At 39.7% G+C, this 26,306-nt stretch overlaps 1 protein-coding gene across 4 annotated transcripts in view; it reads right to left on the bottom strand.

Moving 5' to 3' along the window:
* LOC121946446 (ERC protein 2) overlaps positions 1 to 26,306 on the bottom strand; it is a 191,855-nt gene that overhangs the window by 89,880 nt on the left and 75,669 nt on the right. For 3 of the 4 annotated variants that reach the window (XM_088082112.1, XM_088082109.1, XM_088082110.1), the window contains 5 exons: positions 25,775 to 25,963; positions 20,299 to 20,340; positions 17,560 to 17,753; positions 5,698 to 5,791; positions 625 to 777 (listed from right to left, as the gene is read on the bottom strand). In XM_088082112.1, the coding sequence (XP_087938238.1) occupies positions 625 to 777; positions 5,698 to 5,791; positions 17,560 to 17,753; positions 20,299 to 20,340; positions 25,775 to 25,963 (672 nt within the window). The remainder of the gene's footprint in view (positions 1 to 624; positions 778 to 5,697; positions 5,792 to 17,559; positions 17,754 to 20,298; positions 20,341 to 25,774; positions 25,964 to 26,306) is intronic. The other variant, XM_088082111.1, reaches the window with a different exon arrangement.

Raw genomic sequence — 26,306 nt, 5'->3', positions numbered from 1 at the left:
ACGCTCTCACACACACATACATACAAATTCATTTTTGGACCCACTTAAGGATGCAGACTGACCAGCTGGCAGTCAGAAAGTCAGACAGATAGCGCGACATACAGAGTGAAAAGGGGCAGCCTGTACTCCATCAAGGCAACAAGTTGACAGATTTGTTAACACATTCTGATTGCATGCACATAAACTTGCAATGTGTCAAACATATGCTCACATGTTCAACCATGCAAAGGAGAACGTAACGAGAGACAAAATATGAAAAGGAGGGAGTTCCTCAGTTTTAAATTTCAATCTAGATGGAGAAAGAAAACAGTATGTTTAGAGAAAAAAAATGGAATTAAGAAGACAGGAAGCAAAATACAACTATCTTTTTTGTAATAATTATATAAAGGGTTTAGGGATCATTCATCAACATTCAAAGTCTGCCTGCAGTTACGTTCTTAGCCACACGGGGGTGCAGTTAAATTCCTCACATTTTTGCCGTGGTCCTTCTAAGTCCTAGGTCAGCTACAAACTGTTTTAAAGGGGTGCATGGAACTTTCTCTCTCTGTGTGTGTGTGTGTGTGTGTGTGTGTATGAGTGTATGCTGCTCTTGAGTCTTCCATCAGTGTGAAACATCAAGTAAACCTGTCTCTGGGCCTGAACACGGGCCGTCTCCTCCTGTGCCCAGAGAGCTTCCCTATGTGCTGAGGTGTTCATGCTCTCCCTCAGTGCCTGCTCCAACTCCCCGATCCGCTCCGCTGTCTCCCGCATGGCATCCTGGGAAGCTGAAAGAGGAAGCTGAGGTGGCAGAAGAATTTCAGAGGCGGAGGAGGATTGGGGTTGGAAGCAAAGTAGCAGAAGCCAGGGAGAGAGTGTTTTTCTTTGAGTACCCTTTTTTTTTTAAAGTCATTATCAAATGTTTTTGCTTCGGAATAATACTGTACTGGGAAAAGGTGCATTTGTTGGTCCTTTTGCGAAAAGGAGTTCAGTCCATGTGAAAGAGAAGCAAAAAGAAAGACATGCGGAAGTTAAAAAGCAGTGGTGAGAGAAGAACAAGACATCTCTCAGAAGAAGGAGACACTGCCAAGACAGAAGAGAGTGATAAGTGATGGAGAGAGAGAGTGTGTAAGTGCTGTGACCTTTGCCGACAACCATATGAGTGCAAGTGCGTGTATGTGTGAGTGTGTGGAGTAGACTGTGCGTATTCTCATGCACAGTTTGTGTGTGGCCTCTCTGACACCTATGGTGAGTGGGGGAAAAGGATCCCTCTCCACACTGGGTGATGGAACTGTGAAAGAAAACACTGGACAGAAATAATAAACCCCTCGATTCTCTCTCTCTCTTTTTTTTTCAAAACTCCCTCTCTCTCAAAAGTCGACTCGCCTTCAAGTTCACACGTTCACACTTTTCTGGGAGCCGTGTAGAGTCACATGGATAAGGAGACACTTTGAAACTCAACAATGAAGTGTTCAGTTACACTTGTTGCAAATACAAACTAGGGGCGTGCCGAGCAAATACTGAGTAACAAAATCCGCCTTAGCCAAAAGCATCAGATCAGATGTTGTAGGAAATAAATTAAAAGTCACATTCTGAACTATTAAATATGAAACACCACAATAACAATGGTTGCATTGTGTGTAAATGAGAGCCGCTACCTGCCGACAGAACAAAACAGCAAAAGGAATCAACACTGGAGGCTTCAACACCACAAACTTCATAAAACACTTGTAGAAGCATGGATCAAATAATTATGACACAGAACAACCGACAAGTTGCAACCAGGTGAGACGGAGGTTTCAGAGGATCAGACATTGTTGGAAAAAATGTGGATGTGTAGCAACAAAGAAAAACAAAGAAAAAAAGAAAATTCTCAAGCTTAATTCTTTGGATATTTCACCAAGCTCTTAAACTCATGTTTTAATCTAAAAAACTACTGCTTGTTAAAGCAAATTAGTGTGTTCAGAATGCTTAGATACAAGCTTTGCACATATATATAGCTGATTTATAGAGCTGAATGTTTTTATGTATGTGTCTAATGTAATTATTTGCACACCAAGACTGTGTTTTTCATCCAAAATTGTCTTATGTTTAAAATACAACCTCAGGTTGTGTCATGTTTATACTGACTCCAAAACTTTCATCCATGATTACAGTTTTCAAAACAGTTCAGTTCAGTTTTCTTTGGTTGTCCGCATTCGGCTTAAGCTTTTACAGAAGACACCTCAGCTCCCTCAGGTAGCGTCTACGCAAAATGCAAGACCATGAGAGCGGCGAGGCCAGGGAGGTACCGCCAGTAGAGAGAAGCAAGGATGCAAATTCCATTTTGACTTGTATTGTACATTTTTGCAACAAATAGAACAACAACATATATAAGACTCAAATTGCAATGTTTCTGTTCATGATGATTTTTAACGGATGACTGATGACCCTGACCTTGCCCTTTGACCTTCGACCACCAGATTCTAATCAGTTCATTTTGAGTCTAAGTCGACGTTTGTGCCAAATTTCAGGAAACTCCCTCAAAGGCCTTATCTTTAGATATCACATTCAGTAAAATTAGACAAGTACAAGGTCACAGTGACCTTTGACCTTTGACCACCAAACTATAATCACCTCTTTGCTAAGTGTACTTGGACGTTTCTGCAAAATTTGAAGCTATTTCCTCATGGTGTTCTTGAGATATCACATTCACAAGAATGACAATGATGAGGACACAGTGACCTTCACCTTTGGCATTTAATGACCAAAATCTAATCAGTTCACCATTGAATCCAAGTGAATGTTTGTGCTAAATTCGAAGAAATGCCCCCAAGATGTTCTTGAGATAGACAACCCAAAAACATCGAAAGCTATCGCCAGCGGAGGCATACGAATGCATACAAAGAATAAGGACAAAGGCCTTAAGTCTGACAGCACTGTGAATGGACGTTTTTTGGAACTGTAGGCTAAACAGTGTCTAACACATGGCGAATCTATTCTGACGAAAAAGGATATGCTAAATGCATGGAAAACTGGAAAGAGTCAGTGAAAGTCATTTTAAGAGACAGTGCCAGGAACATGCAAGAGATACATATGAACAGCCCATTAAGTGCCCCTAATAAATATTAAAGTGAGTTTTGACTTGGTATCTGTATCATACGTAGGCAGTGGTCAAGGCAGCTCTTCAAATTCAATCGTAAATATTAAACGCTCCTTTAGGAAAAAGACTTTTACGACCAAAAACGGCTAATCATCTGACTAATTCTGTGATACTAACTGAAAATGCGAGCGATGGGATTATCCCCAAGCGTGATGAAAATAGTGCCGCGCCAGCCAAATCACAAGCGGATACTTGTGGCTCGTCACGTCAGCACGACACAGCTGGAGGTGAGCGACAAACACCCGCACACACACGTACAGAGGCAGGCTGTGTGCGTCAGCAGTCCAAAGCTGTAATTGGATGTGACAGACGGGCAGTAATTCGATGCACCAGAATCAACAAGTGGTGGTCTGACCCCGCCTAACAGACACATGCACGCACGCACACACTCGTACTCACACACCCCACTGAGATGGGGCTGCCACCACTGGACCCCCGAGTGAAACCTGACCAGAAAGCTGTGTCTGCCTCTGTGTGTGTGTGTGTGTGTGTGTGTGTGTGTGCAGTGTATGTGTCTGTCTGTCTGTGTCAGTACATATCTGTGTGTTATGTGAGTTTTATTAGTAACAAGAGAATATTGCTGGCTTTCAAGAGTACAAAGAATGGAAAAAAGGGCAAGTGAGATAGAGAGATACAGGGAGTAGGGAGAAATGGAAAGATAATTGCCTCTGCAGCGCCGATCATCACCTAATGCCCTGGGGAAGGATCATTATGGAGTCTGGCCCTTTCTGGTTTGATGGAGGGATTATAATCACTAAAATAAACGAGCAGAGAGTGAGAGAATGCACATTTCCAGCAGCTGTGTACCTATGATCCTAAGCCTTACACACACACACACACACACACACACACACACACACACACATACAGGCACACAAACCACACAAACATCTGTCTCTGTCAAAAAAGTTAAGTGTGCAGCATCAACCTCTGTGTGTTCTATTTCATGATTTAAAAAATGTTAAGCATGTGTGCACGGCCAGCAGCTTCATATACAGTTTCAGTCAAATATAGACTATGGGAACAAGCTCAGAGTGAATGAGAATCCTAAATTTTCTTTAACTGTCCCCAGATTGAAAATGAGAGTTTTTATAATCCTTGTGTTTCTAAATAGACGAGGGGGGGAATTGAGTGTCGCTGATACTTCTACGTTACAGATAAAAAAAAGAAATAAAAGGCCTGTTTGAAGGCTTGAAGTGAACATTTCCGATGTGTGTTTTCTCTGTGTTTGTGAAGTGCAGCGTGGCGCAATGGAGACGATGGAGCAGAGAGATGCTATCGCTGCGTCCCATATAAACTCTCCTGCATGGAAGGAGAGCGGGAGCGGTGAGGGAAGGCCCTGTTTGTTTGTGTTTACCCTCGGAGCGTGCTGTGTTCCTGATGGAACCAGAGATAAATGGAGAGAGAGGGCAAGCAGGGAAAAGAGAGTAGGATAGAGGCCGCAATGCAACCTGACTGCTGAGCAAACATAACTGCATACTGGACTTATAACATGAGCTAGAATTTGTGGAGGTCATTCTTATGTAATTTTCTTACTTTTGCATTTCAGTGTTACCCATAGAAATTAGAAAATATATGTTTGCATCTAATTTTTCATTAGTATGTGCCCATGTTAGCTACAGTATAAGCATTCTCACTGTACATGGAACACATACTTGCAAAAAATAAAAAATAAACAACCTCTGAAACTTTCCATTTTGCTCTTTCTGTGAACGTCATCAATATCTCCCTGACATCAGTCTCACTACTCCCTTGCACTTGTCCCTTTACCTCTTTCTTTCTTCCTGGCACTCACTTCACATATCCTTCCAGGTTGTAGCAATATTAATGTGTACTACTCAGACACTGTTTAGAAGAGGAAATAGGATGTTGGATGCCGCCTGCCAGCACACACAGAAATAACAAAATAGCTCGACCAAAAACAGACTGAGAGGAGCTCTGGTTCTTTTTGGCAGAGAGGTACAGAGAGGTGTACTCTACTTCATCGGTCCTGTGGGAAAAACCTGGCATGGCTGCACTCTGCATATTAACACCTCAGCATAGCTCTGCAGGCTAGCATACAAGCATGCAAAGAGACACTCACACACAGTAGAGCAAACAGCTGACACTCTTGTTGACACCCAAGAAGAACTACACAAACTACAAAAAAATGGTAAATCAAGATTGTCTCTCCTGCCTCACTAATCTATTCCCATCTGAGCCATTATGCCGCCGCTCATGGCTGGCGTATGGAGCTGATTTCTGCAGGACTAAATACCTGTCTCTTCCACTTAGGACTGACTCTGAGATGCACTGAGGGAGAGAGGGCAGGAGGCATGAAGGACTGGAACATGGCTCTCCTTGCTCAGAAGAATAGAATTACACAAAAAGATAGAATGTATAGAGAGACAGAGGGAGGGGAAAAAGATTAAACTATCTGAGGAAAGGCTTGCAAAAGGGGTCAGGAGGAAAGATAAAGAGAGCAGGATACTTGAGTACAGTCAGTGACAATTGGCACAATGTGGGAAGAAGAGGTGTGGAAGAGCTAAACTGGAGGATAAGGAATGTACATATGCACAAACAAACACGCATATTCAAACCTGCGATAAAGAGTGTGGATGTCCATCGGTAAGGGCGTCTTTCCTCATCTCACCCGCCACCGTCTGCTTCTGGATATTTGGAGACTTGACTTGCCTTCAGATAGAGAAACACAGGTCACAACAGTTAAAGAAATGCTTAATAAATAAATCATTAAAAGCATGGAATATAAATGATATGTATCACAAACTGGTATGATCATGCATGTAAAGATGTATACACAATACATAATGGCCCCAGCTCACTGTAAATCAAATTTTCTGAACCAGCAGTTTCTTTTGTCAACTGGCATCCAAACTATAAAAGGTATTACCTGAAATTTTGCTTTAATAATTATAACAAGCCCTGCATGTTGCATTGTGCAGGTAATTATAAGGTTACTTTGTGTACAGTAAAGCAGGGAAGTACTGTGCGTATGCCTTGTCTTAGTTTTAAGGGACACTGGGACAAGACCAGACTTGACTGATGGAGGTGAGACACTGCTGTGTAAATCTTTCAACAACAAAACACACAAACACATGCAGACAGGAGATGCAAGCACATGCATGCACACACACACACACACACACACACACACACACACACACACACACACACACACACACACTCAAAAATAGATATGTGCAAGAGCATGTGTTTTTAGAAAATAAATAAGTCTACAGACACTGCCAGAAACACGCACACAGGATAGTAAATCTGCTGTCAGTGTTGTGTATTGCTGAGGTCTAGATTACAGAGCTAAACTGTGTATTAACCATCCAGGATGGCTGTGTATTTACCTCCACACAAAGACCTGCTTCTCATCATTTACTGAACTTACTTAGCCAAAGGACCACACCACACACAAGTAGACAAACACACACACACGCATTCACAGACACACACGCACGCACGCGCGCGCACACACACACACACACTTAAAGGTCTAGTGTGTAGGACTTAGGGGCATGTATCGTATATAATATTCATAATTATGCTTTCATTAGTTTATAATCACATGAAAATAATAATTGCTATATGTTTTGTTCCCTCAAAATAACCTGTTTGCATCTACATATGGAGCGGTTTGTCTCCCATGGAGTCAGCTCTGTTGTTTCTACAGTAGCCCAGAAGGGACACATCAAACACTGACTATATGCCATTAATGTTTCACGGCGGCTACACAGGTAGGTCACAAACCCCGCCCCCTCCATGTTAGTGAATGGGACATGGGACAAATTAAAAAATCTACGCACATGCCAAATAAATTTTTCTCAAGATCATTTCTGTCATTTTATGTTGTTTTTATCACTCTAATATATGCCCAAGTATATGTTTAAAATTAGCTATTTCATCATAAAAAGAAGGGATTTGACAACATGTGGTCCATCTATATGATCGGCCAGTATAGTTCTCCTACATGCTTAGCACATGAGGGAGGTTCTAATTCTGCAACCTCAATGCAACATGCCACCAAATCCTACATGCTGGACCTTGAATACACTCACTGGTGGACACATATAAACAGCTGCACTTATAAACAACCTATATCTTCTCCCAAACACTCTCAAAATAGAATCAAAACACGCTCTTTGAGCTCCTAGTTTTGCTGTCACACACACACACAAAAAAAAAGCATTGAAAGTGCAAAAAAAGCTGACAGTGACAAATTAGCGCTTTAGAGAACCCTCCAACACTGTAAACAGGCTGTGACCAAGCAGCTGCTAAAACGTGCCACATTATTATTCCATATCCACACGGGTGTGTTTACTCTGGGCAAAGTATACAAGCTGCCCCCACATATGGGCAAATATTTGCTGTCACAGCCCTTATAATGGTGTGTGTGTCAGCTTTTATGAGTGGTGTTGGTGTGTAATTAATGTGAAACATACCTAACAAGATGATAAAATAAATTTAATACACACTTGCCTTACCACACAGACACACAACATAGTAAATTTCAAATTATATTTAAGGAAATATTTGTTATAATAAGACAAGACAGAGCAGGATGGGAGAACTTTATATTTCGGTATTCATATCTAATATTACTCCTATTTTACAAAAACACAGTGTTAGTCAGTTTATTAGACCTGTCTTTTTATGTCTCTGGATTTCTTCTTTATTTCTTTTCCAGTGGCTCTGCTGTTTATTTTATCAGTGTTTTATCATTTTTATGAGTGGGTTTTGAAATGGGTTTGTTAAATAAAGATTATCAATAAATTCTGTTACCATTATGAATGAAATACATGTGCGCGCATATTTACACAGCCAGGAGGAGAGGAATCTGTTTATACTCTGATCTTTGACGTCTGTGTGTGTGTTTTCATAAGCTCAGAGGCATGTCCATGGAGAACAAACTTGCCATGAGGGCATATCAGCTATCACACACAGCCACTACTGGCACAGGTGTATAAACCAGCCGACACGCTGGTCCCTTTTGATAGCTGATATACCCCCATCAACCCATCAGTGCGAAATGAAGTAAGTGTTTTGACCAAAGTGAAGGCAAATGAGGGTATGGATAGTGTGAATAAGGAGTGGACGGGCTGGGCTGCATGTTAGTGGAAAATGTGAAGGAGAGCTGTGATTTGTTGAGTACCGAAATGAGTAAATTCATGGGCGGAAAATAGTATTTTATTGCTGTGACATTTCTTAGAAAGATGAAGTGAGAGACTGAGAGACACAGAGAGAGAGAGAGCGCACTGTACATGAATCCAGTCATTTCCTAAACTGAGCGTAATAAGTAATTTTTCACATTTCCTCTCGCTTCTTTCACCTGGAGACTTCCACACATCCGCCTTCCAACATAAGCAGCTCCGCTTAATTTCTGGTTGTCAAGGCACAATTCAATTGTTTGGGTTTTTTTTCCCTTTAAATCTCTATACATATTTCCATCTTTTTTTCTTTATCTCATCCCCTCTCTTTTTTTCATGATCTTTTTAACATTCTTTTCCTCTTTCTGATTGTCTCTCACTTTTTTTGTCTAGGAGAACTCACTTCCAGTTTAGAAGGGCACTGAGAAAAATCAAACAAATGAATGCTGCTCCCTCAGAGGCTCCATCTGATGTGCTCTTCAGCAAGGCACATAAACCACATTTCCACTTTATTAGAAACATATGTATATAGTGTATACTACGATGGGTATTAATAGTTAAATTATATGAACAAATACAAATACTGATGTGGGTTACTATAATGATGATAGTGCTGTAGAAAATTGGAAGTACCAATTTAGAAATATCATGGTAGTTTTTGAGCACCATGACTATATTTGTGTGGGCTATTTGGATTATTTATTTATAATAAGTTATGGTCTGCTCAGTAACTACAACTCAATAATAAAAAATCATTAATTATATATCTCTCCGTATAAGAAATCTGTCATACAGAGCGCTTTCTTTGGAGGCAAAGTGAAAACATTATTGACTAACTGTAAACTAATGTATATAAACTCAACAGACTGCAGTGCTATTACCTCCTCCTTTTAGTATTAGATCAGTGAACTCTAAAATCTGACACGTTGATTTTATTTAAGATAAACTTGGAAACAGATTGCCTTAAAAAATCTAAGTAAATATGACTTTTAGTCCTAATTTTTGTTATGTACTTCATATCTAATTTTGTAAGTTTACTTAGAATTTAGCTGCCTTTACTTATTTTTGTGAAGTTATGGCAACTTAAAAATGACAAGTGAAATTGCCTTGTTCTTTGTTAGTGTTAACAATTAAAGGAAAGTAAAGTTAGATTTACCTTGTTCATGACAAAGAGGATTATACCAATGATGGTGTTAGATCTGCGAGTTCTGTGTTGTCATCATGTTTCAAGAACATACAAATATGACTGACTAGTTTGCAACCAGCAGAATACAAATATATGGCTCAGTAAACTTTGTTTACTGAAATTGCTAAAACTTCAGAGATACCTTCATTCATTTAATTAGACTTGTCCTTTTTAAGTTGCAACAATTTCACAAAATGAAGTACATTTTGAGTAACCTTTACAATTAGATATAGAGTAAACATCAAGTAAGGCTAATAGTTTGCTTAAACTTTACAAGGCAATTGGTTTCCTAGATTTTTTTTCAAGTAATATCAACTTGACAGATTTTACAGTGGGCGCAATATCTCAACAAGGCATGATGAAAAAACAGAACAGAATGAAATGATTCTATTGATACAATCCACAGCTTTTCACAATGGAAACACAAAAATAACTATTATAATGAGTACTGAATTGAACTGAGCTGGATTGCTTGGTGGAAGTAAGGCTAAAGAGTAACTGCATGGCTCCAGTGGAGCTGCTGAGTGGCCAACATCAGGAAGCTGCGGTCGCACTGGGACGCTCCCAGAACTGAATGTGGGAAACTGCGAATATTAAGTAGGGTGTTGCTGGAAAAGAGTATGCATTCTCAGTTGACTTTTCCTGGGTAAATAAAGGTTAAAAAGGAGCAATAACCTTTTAAGAAAAAAACCCAGATTTTTATCTCCCCTTCATAACTCTTAATTTAAACTCTGTCTCCTCCTCTTCTCTTTTAATAAACAACAGAGTGGAACAAAATCCTCTGATTTCAAGCAGACAAGGACAGGGCAGTTACTACTCACGGCTGCACAATATATGGAATAAGAGGCAGATATGATCTGAATTAAATAAATGTTCCCTGTAGTGCAAAACGAGGAAGGGCACAGGATAAGGAGAGAAGGAGAAGAAACAAGGGGACTGTGAAAGTAGAGTGTGAGGCAGTTGGGTCAACACTAGAGTCTGAAGTTTTATCTGAAGGGCTTGTCTGGTGCAGTGCTGAGAGATCTAAACAGAACAAGTCTGTTTATTAATGATAGATGCTTTATGGTGCTAAGACATGTCTTATCGCAATGCAAATACCATTTTCCTGTTGTCTTTAAATATTGTCTGTGTGTGTATGACAAGGAGAAACTGAAACAAGGTTAAAAAGAAAGAAAGGGTTAGTCTGCTCATGTGTCTATACATTTAAATCTGAGAAGATGTAGCCTGATTCAGTATTAGTAGGGTATATTTGTATTTAACATGTGTGCTATGAAATACCTTCTCTCTGGCACAGGTGCAACTTGTCTATATTTTTGCAGTACGACAAGAAGTTGATGGGTCATTTTCAAAGCTAAAATGGCAGTTTAACAACCATGGACATCTGCAGATACACACTGTTTACAAATATTTTTATGCAGAAATATTATACACAGACTTTTTGAGGTTATTCATGCATTAGCATGCATGCATTCAGAATGTTAGCTTTTAAAAGACTGAAGCTCTTAACATCTGGAGTTTGATCATGGTCAAAAGGTTGAAAGTTCAAAAGTGATATACAGTATGTGTCTTTATCTTGTTTGTGTGTGTTTTAATATTTGTTAATCAACTATCGTAGATTCCCACCAGGTGGTAATGTGGTACTTAAGTCTGAGTCCATATTCTCTGGTCTCGTGATTTGACTTGGACTCGCACACTGATGACTCAGACTTGGACTCAGAGAAGTTGGATGAAGACTCAGACAACTTCTATGTGTAATAGGTCTTAAAAATTTAAGATATTGATATTTAATTGAGTCTGCAACAGTAAACACACAAACAACTGTCTGATGGTCCAAAAATGTATTAAAACCATCAGATTAATATCTTAAAGGTGCCACAACTAGTCAGCAGTGGTTCGAACTAAGCAATTAATAACGGCAGTATTATCCATACACCTTTTTAGCTATAAGAAAGATTGCTTGAAACAAAACAACACCTGAACAACAAAATACAAACCCTTACCACAATCAGTTATCAACAAATAGACTCTGGAAGGCCCCTAAGGTCCCTAATGGGGCATTAGGGTTTTCACTATTTTATTGTTAGGATGTTTATATAATTGAAGGTGGCATAAAGCACATAAGTAAAATTTAAAGAAATCTCCCTTTGGAATGGTGCCAGCAGTGTCATTTTTATTTAAGGTAGACCATTTATTTGTATACCAGCTCTTTAAGGGTGCATGATGATGACTTGGACTCGGGACTTTGAGTCAGGCAACGGTGACTCAACACAGACTCGACTCAGACTCAGGACTATGACTCAAGTAATGGTGACTCAACACAGACTCGACTCAGATTCTTCTTTGGTCACTGGGACTTGGACCCAGACTTGAACACTGGGGACTAAAGACTTAACTCGGACTTGAAAGTTGGTGACTTGATTACAACACTGCTACCAGCTAAAAGACTCGACAATTCCACTACCAACATGCTGTCCTCTAGACACACACTCACACACATACAGTACGTTCACATATATATAGCCTATACACACGCACAGACACACCTCCCTTTTCCTGAAACCCCCCCTTACATACCAGAGTGCTTACAACGTCAATAGCTGTGATATGCTGAGACTGGGAGGCTGATTTATTTCTCAAACTTTAGCTCCCACATCACCACAAAAACATAAAAACTGTAACAGCAATAGGAACTATACACATTAATTTCACTATTACTGATATACAACCACGAAGGAAGGAGTAAAGGAAAAAGAAATAAGGCTTTATATTCACCCAACATATAAAATATAAAGCATCTTTTTATTTTCCAGAGGTCACACCAAGTCATTGTTTTGCAAGTCTCATGCAAGGCTTAAGTCCCTGCACTCAAGTCCTAAACTTTGAGTTTTAAGTCATGAAGTCATAATGTGCTCTTCACTAAATGCAGTGATGCTTTAACAATTGAGTAATAATATATTAAATTTACAATCACGAATGCTTTTGAAAAGTTGTATGTGTGGAATCAAGTTTATTAAAACAAGTGTGACTGAAATTTATCATAAAAAAGTAGTGCTGACATTGCATTTTCATAGAATTTCACAATATTAACCAGTACCATAATTAACGCGATAATTATGTTAATATTAGCGTTGACTTTCCATTCCTTGAGCAACTTCAAATGTCAAACAAAGTTGGAAGATGTTGCACCTCAATCTGTAATTTGCTACCCACATGTTTAACATATTACAATTTCTTTTTTAATGACCACCACAGTTTTTGTATGACAAATAAAATTATCGTTGGTTTCACTTTTCCTAACTGGCGCTCGTCAATAACGTCAGGAAAGGTTGTTGAATGGCTATATAACTCCTGTCTTCTTTAAATGTTGAAAAGACTGTACTAATGTTTTCTGCAAACCAGTGTAAACTTAGGGACTGTCCTGACATCTTAGTAAACAGGCAAAGAATCAAAAATGTGGATGAATTCAAAGATTTGGGTGTTACCCTTAATCCAACTCTTAGTTTTAAAAATCATGTTAAAAAGCTGCATAACACACTAAAACTTAATTTTGCAAACTTTAGACACATAAGAAACTCTCTTACTGTTGAGGCATCAAATACAATGATTCTTCCACATTTTTGTATGGCATGACAAGTTGGTCTCAGGTATCTAAAACAGCCTGAAGACTACTTGAATTATTCTATCCACGACAAAAAAACATATCAGTATCACTGTCACTGTCATATACTTGTGCACCATTGTACCTATTTTATTTGTTTTATATTAAGTTTATATTTTGCACATATTTATGAATGTTGGGGGGTGGGAGGGGAGCAAACTAGTTGGGAATGACTGTGCCCTGATCATCTTATCGCTGCAATGTTGCATAAATTTGTGATGATTCGATGGGTTGGGATATGGGGATGACAATGTTTGTAAAATTGTATGACCTGGTGTTTTGTAATCTATTTACATCAAATTATTGTTCCATCTACCTTCCTAAGGACTATAGGCAGAAATGGCAGTTTTGCTAAATTCTGGTACAATGCATCTCTTCTTGTTTCATACAAGGTTAATGTTTTATCATGCATTGACTCTGTCTAAATAAAATACCATTACATTAAAGGACAGTTCTTCATGGTTCTCTCTTGCTTGATGCTGTTGGACTTGCTGAGAATGGGTAGCTTTAACATTAGTTGATACAGAAAATAAATTGGTTTGTGATAAATGATTTAGATAAGATACTTTTTAGTCTTTGGCCTTGGGGGAAGGTATCGAGTACTTTCAAGTCAAAAGCCCCAAGTCCAAGCGAAGTCACAAGTCATTGGTGTTAAAGTCCAAGTCGAAGTCCTAATCTTTACTGACTTTTTCAAGTCTTAAGTCATCACATTTGTGACTTAAGTCTGACTCAAGTCCAAGTCAGGTGACTCAAGTCCACACCTCTGCTAATTCCCATGTTAGAACAACATTTGCCACAACTTATAACTTAAATAACTGCAGATGTTTGCAAGTAACAATCTTTTAAATATGTAAACTTACTGTTGATGTTTTAAAGTTATGTTTCAAATAAACTATTCGCTCATTCTCCTGTACTTTAAGACATTTAATACCATGTTATTCACTATATTAAGTGTAGAAACATGATGCATGGCACACAAAAAAAGCTACTTAATTGAATGCATAGGGAAAAGATTAGAATGATTCACTCCTAGTATGTCATACTATGAAATGTATTCATTTTTCCATTTTAGTCCACCATATGTGCCCAAACTGCTCCAAGAGATCAGTAACCATGGCTTCCAGAGCTCCACTTAACAAATCCAACTATTAGCATTAGTGTTAACAGCTGATACAGATGCTTTCCACAAAGCCTGTTCAGTGTCTCTGATCACTTAGGCAGATTAGCTGGGATTTACACCTACACACATGACAGTAAATAAAACACCAACAATAAACTGCCTAATGTTATCACTGATTGCTTACAGTAGATCACCGGGAGAACTAAGCTGTGAAATAGCTGTGAGTGAGTATCCGCTGTACTGGAAGGTATTTATTACAATGACCTGCTGGCTACATTTATCTTTGACTCTCTCTGCTGCACTGCCAACTGGATGAGAAAGTGTCTCTTTCCTCATCTGTTGCTCTCTCTCCATCTCTCCAGATAGTGGTTAATAGGCCATCTGACGGAGTTCCAACAGAAACACTCTGATTAAATAGACATTCATCCTCTGCCCAGACACATCTCGTACTGTCTTACACAGAAGTCCAATCAGCACGCGGACACACTTGTCCGCCCATGCTGTCACATAACACATGTGCGCAGGCACACGCATATGCAAAAATTCTTGTGTCTGGTTTTATATTTAAAGGAACAGTTCTGAATTTTTTAAAGTGGGTTTATGGGCACTTATCCATAGTCAGTGTACTACATATAGTGGAAGTCCGTCGACAGTTTGGAGAAGTGACAGGAGTGCCATGTACTGCTGTGGATAGGGGGCAGCAAAAAAAAGCAATTTAACTACCTCAAAAAAAATCCCACTTAAAATAATCAATATCGGTTTAAGTGTATGTTATACTGAGAGTATTTTCACTGCTTTACCTTTTGATCTGATATCCCGTTCCAACAGGAAAGTGGCTTCAGTTTCCCATCTATGCTTTTGTCAAAGCCACCAGGCTCCAATGACAGTTATTTTGTAAGCAATAAGTTTGACTTGCTTAACACAGAAGCCATTGGTCTACCACTGCCTCGATCAGGTAGTTAGTTTATGTTTTTGCGTGACTTTGATGAATGCGAACAAAGGTTTTATAAATGCAAAAGTCACACAATAGCAAAAAAAGTACCTCACCAAGGCAGGAGTATAAGAGCTGCTCCTGTGTTCAGCAATGGTTATCTCAATGGAGTCTGGCTTTGAAGAGAGCATATTAAACAGTTTTACCTGTTGGAAATTGCTGTCTGACTGCAAAGTAGCATGCACTAAAACTAATTTGATTAATTTAGATTTTTTTAGGTGGCTAAATATATTTTGCTGCTGCCTCGCTCGTCAGCAGTACATTGCTTAGTTTCCGTGTCAGACTCAAGCCTACTTCTCCAAACTGGAGGTGTAAAGACCAATAACTACTGTACGTGATACACTGGCAATAAGTACCTCATAAGACCCTACTTCGAAAGATCCATACAATCCCTTTAATGTCTTTGTTAAATCAGAATTTTCACAAATAAGGTGACAAGATTGAAATTACAAACCACAATTCTCTATCATGCACATTTTAATTTGCTTTTATTATTTTCTATTCTATACATGTTTACAACACAAGATTAAAGTGGAACCTCCTATGATAACCTGCAGCTGACCTGCATGTGACCTCTGACCTGTCTACTGGGCCAGAGGGGAGGGGTCACACCGATTGGAGTGACTGACTGACACTAATGAGACAGCAGGCGCATAAGATGGACGAGCTGAGGGCAAAGAAACTCGCTCAATGCATGATCCAAAACACTCCTATCCCACATACGGCATACAGTTAAACACACACATGTGCATGTGCACACTCTGGTGATGGCTGCATGTGAGTAGCAGACACATGTATAAGTTGCATGAGGCATGCACAAACACATTCAAACAGAGAGCAGACTGTGTGAACAAACTCTGCGGGAGCTACTGGATCCCTATTATACTTGATGCTCATGTGTTCCCACACAGTTTGAGTCAGCACACAGTTTCCATGCCAGAGTGGAGAGTCTGTAAAACGGGTAATGAATGAGGCAGGAAACTGTTGGATTCAGTACGTGCAGCCCATCCAGATGCATTTTAAGCCATTCAGAACCAAAGCTAGCGTTGACACACCTGATGGAGCCAGCGTGTTAAAAAATTGTGCTTTCACGTACCTTTTTCATGCTCATGGCATTTTCTTTGCAGTTGGCGATACACCAACAGACAAACCACCCACTATAGATCTACATATACAGACATGCCAAACAGCACACAACTAACTATAACCACTCCATGTTCAGATGCACTACAGACACAAAAACATCCCTCTTTCTTTGCCTCTTTTTCACCCCTGCACTTGCACACACACACACGAAGTAAATACACCCTCATACAGTGTGTGTTGGCACTAAACAACCACTCATTTGGGTACATACACACACCATGCCAATCCATAAATCAGATGATAATTGAGTAGCACTGCGCCAGTAATAAACAGAGCAGTATAAACAGCCAGTGTCTGGGTTGGATACACCACCTCCCACTGGCATGCTGCTAGCTGCCTTCCTGGCAAACTGAAAAACACACAGGCGCACACACACATACACACAATATTCGCTGTATGCATTTACAGTAATGCAAAGACAGAAAGAAAACTACTCACCTGTTGAGTTTACAGACACAAGTGTGAAAACACAGTATGATATGAGGAAAAACACACACAATACCACTCATGGTAACAATGAAATGTGAAGAAGCTTTGCAGAAGTTGACACAACAGAGAGGCTATACGTCTCCAGTGAGTTAGGAAAACATATAAAGTCTCTCATTGTGTTATTGACAAGAATGACTAACCAAGATTGTTTGCTGTAAATGCATTGTACATTTACTGTCTCACTGGGATAGTCAAATCTGAGCTCCTTGGGAATCAGATTGGAGCCAAAATGCCTTAATGTCCAACTTTATACCTGGGAAAGTTTCAAATCAACCCAACTGTCATGGCATGATGTCAAGAGTGATGGCTACGGACAGTGTTTGCGGTATAATGATGATATTCCTTTAACAGGCACTCCAAGAACTACTTACCCAGGTCTGCAGACGTTGATACACAGAAACAAATGATAAGACACGAAGCCAAATAATTAAAAACAACACATGAACATTGGTCACAGTGCATTTCTAGAGTATGATGACATCAGGCAAAAAGCATGACAGTGTGGAAGTGGTTTCAAGTGCTGGGAGGACACAATCTAGACAGTTTATGTCTCGTGGATTACTCCTTTATAAATAGAGCACTTAGGAATGACTTAAGATCTTACAAAGATCCGGTCACTTGGAAGGACACTGCTCTCTGAGGACACAGAGATGCTGTCTTGTGATGGATTTGAATGTCACTGAGTTTTTGAACCTCACCTTTCAAGATCAGCGATTTTCTTGTCCTTGCAGGATTTGTCCATCTCAGCATCCCTCAGAGCTGCCATTAGCCTCTCCACCTCCGCTTTTGACTTTCCTGATTCCTCTTTGTTGCGAGCCACCTCTTGCTCAAGCAACCTCAGACGATCTGTGATGTCTGGACACTTCCGAAGGACATCTTCCGTGGCTTGGGTCTTTGGAGGGAAGGCAGGACACACAGTGGGAGTGGATACATTAGAGATAACCACAATATACAGCATAATGCATTATTGAGGTAGTATGATAGCAGATATATAGTGAAAGGTTCAGGACAACTCTGGCTCAGCTTCAATTTGTCAAAGATATTCTCACTCTCAACTCGTCACATACCAATGCTCTGTCAGTGGCCCAACACCTCAAACTATGATGCTCTAGGAACCCCTCCAGCATCACTTTTGGAAGCTCTGGGACAATTACCGCCTGTTACATGCATTTTGTCTTTTCAGAATACACTTCCATGTTCACAGAAAATGTACAGTTTCCACTTCCACGTGCATACATTTTTGTTTAAAGTTAAACTTCCAATGTAAGTTTAATTAGTTTTTAATTTTACTTTCTTAGGTTTAGGCAACAAAAGTATGCAATTAGGCTTAAAAATCTGGGTTAAAATGAGTGCATTTTACAAACATAATGTCACATAATATACTGCACTACATTGTTGAAATAACTCATTGATGACTTTTGGTTTTACATGGGACACAACCATTTGTATCCTACATGAGAGTCCTGTGTTTGTTTGACCTATCCACCATTACTTCCGCCTTCCCTACTCGGACTTTCTTGCTCTTTACCCTCAACAGTGGCTCATAGCATCTAATACTGATACAGCTCAGTGCGACTCATACCGCCACTCAATGGTGCCTCCATGCATCAACAACTGCTGTCGAGGGCCACTGTCCACGCATCAGTATTTGATGAGTCGTGATGAGAAAGCGCTGATTTGTCAAACTTACTTCAACATCCATTAGCCCTAGCCCTCCTTTGTCAGCAAATAACATATTATTCTCCCGAACTCCTCATGAACCAGCTACAGATTAGTAGGTCTGGGTATTGTTTGAAAAGTATGATATTATTACCAATACCAGTACCCTTTAAGTGATACTGATACCAATAGAATACATAAGTTGATACCCTTAATATGAAAGATGTGTTTAGTATAGCCATACTTAATATTTTGGTGGTATCTTGGCCCACTGAACTGCCAGCTCCATCAAATACATTGCGCCTGACATCATCACACCACAGATTGTATGGGTTGTAGCCTCTGCTGCAGGAGTGTGAGCTCCATGCCAGGGGCACCAATGACAGGGTTAACTGTTAGCATCACACAACAAACATTACCTATGATTATTAACAGATTTAAGAGCAGAGTGGATATTTGATGCTGATGCTGTTTTAGTGCAGACCTTAGACTGACTGTTTACCAGGAGGGGAGAGGCTCCGAAGATGGCGGCAAAACAAAGATTGCTGATCCAGTGGGGATTCAGGATGTTTTGGGATCAGACCTCCGGTGCAAAAAGGATCATATGCAGGCATTGTTTGAATGAAAAAGTATTAATATCACTTATTTCTGGGTTATTTCAGTATATACCTTAAAGGTTCCAGGCACTGATACTCTCTTGCCCTGTAGATTATAACCTTTGGATAATTTTAGCAACATAAGAATTAACTTAGTTAACTAGTGAATAAATATATGCTATAATCATAAAAATGTGACATTGCATATATCAAAAAGTAATAAGCTTTAAATGGAACAGTGTTTTGGTATGACAGAATTAAGTTAGCATTATGCAAATGCTACATTACTAACTGTAAGCATGCTTTCATTAGAATTATGCTGAAAGTACAGATGAACCTGGCAAAAGGCCAGCTGAAGCTGAATGACAGTGGGTTCACACTAGACACAGACTGGACACATAGAACTACAATTTTATGTGGAGCGCCAGCCACTTGCTTTCGGCACCCTTGTTGAGCAGTCAGACTGTTCACACTGGACACGCCACGGGCACCAAGCCCGGATTGGTCTATTTTTTCAGCAGTGAGCAGATCTGGCAGGAAAACACATTAAATACTCTATTATGAATGATATAAGGGATATATTAGATATGACATACATGATCCAGTTATGATAAACGATAGAATATGCATCCAGTGCCTCCATAATGCTTGTCAGTTTTGTCTAAACAGAGAGGGAGAGTGAAAAGCAAACACACAGAGACAGACAGGCACACAGAGGTGCACACACACACTCACCTATAGACACAGACACACAGCCAGAGACACACAAGCAAGTAGGGACAGAGAGACAAGGACACAGCTCTCTGTATGATTAGAAAGGAGCTGAAAAGGAGAATCGCTTGCTGATGAGCAGCTGCGCGGCAGTTAATTTATCGAGGCACTTCAGCGTCCAGTGTGAACCCAGTACGAGTAAAGCTTAGCCTAATAAAGCACACCTGAATCTTACAAACCACACATGAGACTGACAGTGCAGATGCGGCTGACCAAGCAAAACTAAGTACAAAAAAGTACAGCAGAAAATGACAAAGGAAGGATAGGGCTGATGAATGTTGAGCTAAGCGTGACAAAATGCAGCTCAGACAGATCCATGTTAAGCCAAGTTTGGCAACATAGAGCTAAGAGGGTCTGAGATGTCCTAAAATGGCCTTTGCTCACACACAAACACAAAATAACAGAGCCTACCATGGGGCTTCCTGCTGGTAGCCCATCGACTTTTGCTGGCATCTAGAAGTTGAGACAAATAGATAAAGCAGATGTCAAAATATGAACATAGTATAAAAACCAAGGAAAGTTATAACCTTTTAACATCCAGTGGTACCAAAAGATTGGACACTGACAATCACACAGGGTCAGATGTGAGATCACTGTGCATGGGTAGCTTTGTAAACTAAAGGAAAAGGTAAGTCAATACAGAAAATGTGGTTAGGGTCACAATCTAGCTGAAGCAGAACCAATCTGTGCCCTCTTCCGCTCTCATCCCTTCATCACCCCCCTGGTTCCTCTGCTGCCTGCTTTTCTGTGGTTTGAATCTATCAGTTGCCTCCCTGGGGCGTCCGTCATGTAGAGTTTGGAGTTCAGTCATTATCATTATAAAATTACCGTCTCCCTCTGTATGGCTGCGATTTTATGAGACCACCAAACATCTCAATTTTTTTTTCTAAGTACAATGTTGAAAAAAAAATAGAGCGTTACACTGATGAATTCTTTCTTCTCTGAGAAAAATATCCCAGAGGAAGTTTGTACCCTAGAATTATCTTTCTCTCTCCCTCTTTCGCTTGGTCTTTACTCCTCTCTGTCTGCTGTGTTTGCGAAGATTGTTTAACTTGTTGAAACAGCTGAGGCCACTCGTTTAAACATCATCAAGTGAGCGCGCACAAACACATGCACATTGAGAAATTTATTGTCAGCTCTATAGGTCTGGGACTGTACATGTAGTACTGCTTAAGTCTGTCATTAGAAAAAACCCCAAGGAGTGTCTGTTAACTATTAGCACTAGCCAATCTGAACAAATGCCTCTTTCCCATCATGACAAACCCACCAGATGAACCATATGCACAAATTGGCTCCTGCATATCGGAGATACAGCATATGGAGCACAACAAAATGTTTGAAAAGTCTCTAGATATAGGCATGCATCATGAGGTAGCTTAGCAGGAGCACATCTGTAAATGTTAAAATATGTACTGAAAATATCAACGATGACATTATTGTAGACTGTGACTCTACTGTTTTGAGCACTTCAGTTCTATCCATGGATATGAGATTGACTAAAAGCTCATGTTTGCTCCCTTTATGTACAAAAATAGATATGTCTGTTTTACACGTTAACATCGCTGCCCTCATACTTCCATGCATTCTTTATGGACACAGCCAATTCATAGATACAGCCAATAGATGGCACTAGAGGACGGAGTCAAAAGTTTCAGACAAAAACAAGCAAGACACTGGTGGAAAATATTGTACCTTTAACAGAGGCATTGTTGTAGACAGTGGTGCTCTGTGAGGCCATTAAATACATGTGGAGAATTCTTTTCACTATATCATCTATTTGCTCCATTCTGCCTTTTTTTAAATGTCTTTTAAATGATCCCCATTGGTACTGTTCTGTTTTCTCCATATCCATATGCTTTCAGGAAACGTTCACACACATACATGCATGGCATGGACAGAATCCTCAGTCAGTATCTATTGTGAACATAAATGAGTCCAAACATGTTTACAATATTCAGTATATGCCCCATGCGACCACAAAAATACATCTGCAACTAGCAACTATTTCTACTGTCAATTCACCTGTTGAATATTTTCTGGAATAACTGATCAATTGTTTGGTCTTCAAAATGTTATACAATGGTGAAAAATGTTGATCAGTATTTCCCAAAGGCCACTGTGACATCTTGTTTGTCTCCATCCCAAAGAAATTCAGTTTACTGTCACAGAGGAGTGAAGAAACCTGGAATCAGGCAATTTGGCCTTATTTTTCTTAAAAATTACTCAAACTTATTAATCAATTATCAATTAGTTGTCATTATACAACAATATATAGTGGATTTTTGCAGCAATAAAAAGCCACATAAGCACAACACTGCATGCATATAACATCGACTGTATAAAATAATAGACATAGTTTGTGGACTCCCATTTTAAAGCCTCCAGTTGCTGATTTATGTTTCCTAGGACAGCAAAGGAACAGCTTGCCTTTCTCTGCCCTCCTCTTGGCTTAGTCTGACATTCTGGCCTAAACCTAACCTATCCAACCATCAAAGGCAACAAGTATTAGCCACTCATACGGGAAAGAAGGAAGTGACATTTCTTCACTATCTTGGGATTTGCAAATTTACTCCAGTTTGGTACTTTGGCCTTCATCATTTTGTTTTTTGTTTTGTTTGGGTTTATTTTTTTGTTTGGGTTTTTTTTGCTTTAAAGTTGAGCATTTTAACATGTGCCAATGGGGACTGACTCACTTCTGGAGCCAGCCCCAAGTGGCCATTCAAGAAACTGCAGTTTTTGGCCACTTGGTGTTGGCTTCATTTTTCTACCCTGAAGGTTGCCGATTGGTGTATACACTAGTGTCTACACTTGGGATTACATGGTGTGTAAAAGGGGAACACTTGGCCCTCTGGAAGGTAAGCAGAGTCACTGTTTACCTCATCCTCACCCCCATTACCTCCACACCTAGCCTCATACACTTGTGCACACACATCAAACCCAATCTTAGCTTGCACAAAATGCATTAGGCTTAAGTGGTCCAGAGTTTGTTATGTTCTTTCAGTGGAAAACACAGACATGAGGAAAGCAGCGGCTGAGAGGACGACGGGTCCGACAAGAATTTGTGATATTATGACAGGAGGGGGAAGGCCAGTAAAGATACGATTACATATTTGGTCACTAAATTATTATTATCATTCCTGGAAATGTCTCCGAAGTGTAAATATTACAAATAAGTTAAATATGTGTGGCCACCAGGATCTGAACTGGGTCACAGGATTCCCAGCTGCACTGTGGCTGGGTAGCGTTAAGAAAGTTTTGACTTCTCATGCTAATATCTGTCCCTGAATATCTTACATATGACAGCATTCAATCTTATTATATATCTGTTCATGCAAAAATCAATGTCTGATTAGTCTGATCTCTACATTATCATCAAAAAGACACAGAGAACAACAACAACAACAACAACAAAAGGAACCAAAAAAGTAATTATATATGACACCCCCTGGATTGAATAGAGTCTTTTGAACAGGACTCAAAAGTGAGTTAAGGTGTGGTGCCTCCTTGCTGATTTAAGCCGAGCCTCTCTGGAAAGGTCACTGCCTTCCCTGAGGATCTTTACAATTTTCTCTTTGAAGAGCTAGTGTTTAGTTTCAGAAGTCCTTTATTAACCTTGGAATCAACAAATACTGTTTTATGGGAAGAGGATGAGGATGCAGAGAAGTCAACAAAGCACTGAGGTCAAAATAAAAAGCTCCGCTAACAGCTTGACTGAGTCAGTAATACAAACATCTGCAGATACAGTGAGTGGGCCACCGCGTATACACAACCTGATGGCAAACGCAAATGCTACATCTGCATGAGAGGTAAATGGCTGTCAGGCAACAGGCTTATTTCTCCATTTTTGGGGCCATTTGAAATTAATCTCAAATAAGGATGCTTCTCATACAACTATTGGTAGTAATGCGACAGTTTCAAAAACATTTACTGTATACTGGCTTGAGAAAAAAAAAAACTTAATTCCTGAAAACATGACGTCACGGAAATGCAATAATTTTACAGAGCAACAGTAATGTATCTGCATTAAAAACAACTGACAGTCACAAGTAGAATTTAGCTAATTTGCACAGGAAATTTCGTTATTAGACTATTTAAGATAAGCACATTTAGTTTCTCTTTAGCAAAACACATTTTTTAAAGTAATAAAATAAGAAAATGTCCTGATTAAATTACTCACTTTTTCTTCTTGTTTTTTTTACATCACAGCGTTCAGTGTTCTGCTGCCATATGTAGCATTGTGTAAATACACGGCGGTAACAACACAAAGAATTCAAAGAACACACTGGCGTTAAAAATGCTTTGATGGACACACAAGTGACCACATAGAATCCACTTAGTGCTCTGTGGCCGATCAAGTTAATTTAGAGATACATGCAGTTTTTTTCTTCGCCATTGACCAATCAATTAGTTGAAGAGTAGGTAGAATTTCAGCTGACCAAGATTATTCTTGGTTGACTACATCCCTAAAGTGCTAGCATAGGGCAGATTTTCAGCGTGTAGCGGAAGATGACCCATATTGTACGTCTGCTATCCTGACTTCAGTGTTCATTCAGCCACCTTGACTGAGATGAGTGACCACAGCACTTTTAGAGTGATAATGCAGGAAATAGCCAGTATGCAGAAGAATGCAATTGCCATGTCAAAGTGGGGTTTGACAATGGCTTGGCTTATAAGTTCAGCTTTTGCTAGTACTACACAGCTTTTGCTGTTCATAGCATACTGGACACACTTGAACACATGCAGACATTCACACATTCGCACATCACCAGTTGTTTCGGTGCTGGCACGCATGCACAGGCACACTGAAAGAAACACACAGTCATACTCACAAAGAAAAACATACAAACAGCATCCGTGTTTTTGAAGTATCTGCAAGTTTACATAACAGACCTGATTGCTGCTGAGTACACAAAATAGGCCAATTATGGCAACACTTCTATCAGAGTGTGAATCTGCTCACTACAAAGAGTTATTGAGCTGCTGTCCCTTTCATGTGGTGCCGCGTCCACATTCAACAAGATATCATTTCACAGGAATGAGATGTGTGTATGCTTTTTATGAGAATAAAAGAAAACATTCTCATAAATTCTGGCAGGGCGAGATTCTGTCCTGGCTTGTAAGCCTGGGAGAGGAATAAGAGGGAAAAAAAAGACAGCCAGGCCTCTTACTTGGCATCCGAACAGGGATAGAGGGATCTTTTACGTCCATAAATCACTCTCTCTTAATTCATCCCTTTATCCTGTGGGACAAAGTGCAGGCAGGCCCTTTGCTTGGGAGTTGCTAACAATAATGTGGATGCACACAGGGAGGTAAGAGAGTGGAATTACCACTACTGTAGATGTAAGCAGTGTAAATACAGAGTGCAAGAAGCATATTACAACCACTGCAGAGTGGTTGTAAAAGTAAATTCTTTTAATTCTTTTTATACAGTAAAAAAAAATAATTATAAAGCATTGCAATGTCCGTTTGAAGTATTCAACAGTAAAAGGTTTCGAGGAAGATACTTGTTATTATTTGTTTTATGAGGTCTGTGAAATGGGATTTTGTGTTTGGACTCATTTTTTCAACTCGGCACAAGTGGCGGAGCATGTGTGAGTCTGTTATGAGCATGTGTGAGTCTGTTACGATGAAATATTAATGGCCATTTGTCTGCAGTCCACACACATACCAGGCTATCAATCTTGTGTACCGTGATCGTATCAACATGCGCAATGTTTTAGCCACAAGTGTTGTTTTGCATATCTCACATTAAAAGTCATACAATAGCCATACATATTTATACGAATTAGTAATACTGCATGCCACACACACACACACACACACACACACACACACCTTTTTTTACTACTTTAGGTTTAATAACTACATGAAAACAATCCATACTGACCTCTCCATCGGGCCTCTGGTTCTGGGTTGGGACAGAGTTAGCAGGTTGACTTGGGGACAGTTTCTGGGGTTGCAGGGCCGAAAGTTTCTCCTTTAATGCCTGGTTCTCCTTCCTCATCTGTTCCAGCTCCTCTAGCCGAACCCTGTCTTCCCGCTCCTTCTGCTCACGCAGATTCTCAATCACTCGCTCCTGAGGTCGTAAAAAAAACAAAAGAAAAGAGGAAGGTTTGGTGAGAGTTGTGAGAGCAGGAAGGGCCAAGGTGGCTATTATCTGCATCAAAATGTCACATTTAAGAAATGTGTGCTTTTAATAATGTTATTGTGAGGACGGTGTGCTGTACTCAGTCCATAATGTGTGCCTGTATTTTTTTACTGTTATTTTTAATGCCTTAATATTGACTGTAAAGTTTTGCCTTTGGCCCTTTTAAGGCTGTACCCTAAAAAGTCAAAGATTCAATTCATCAGTCAGAAACCCCTCAGTCAACTGAAATTGCTTCAAGTCTAGCAGTTGTTTTTTTTTGTTTTTTCTTCTT

This window comes from Plectropomus leopardus, chromosome 9 (genome assembly GCF_026936395.1).
Source record: "Plectropomus leopardus strain MGB_pleo_1.0 chromosome 9, ASM2693639v1, whole genome shotgun sequence".
Lineage (NCBI taxonomy): Eukaryota > Metazoa > Chordata > Actinopteri > Perciformes > Serranidae > Plectropomus > Plectropomus leopardus.
This window is presented reverse-complemented; position numbering and strand designations above follow the sequence as displayed.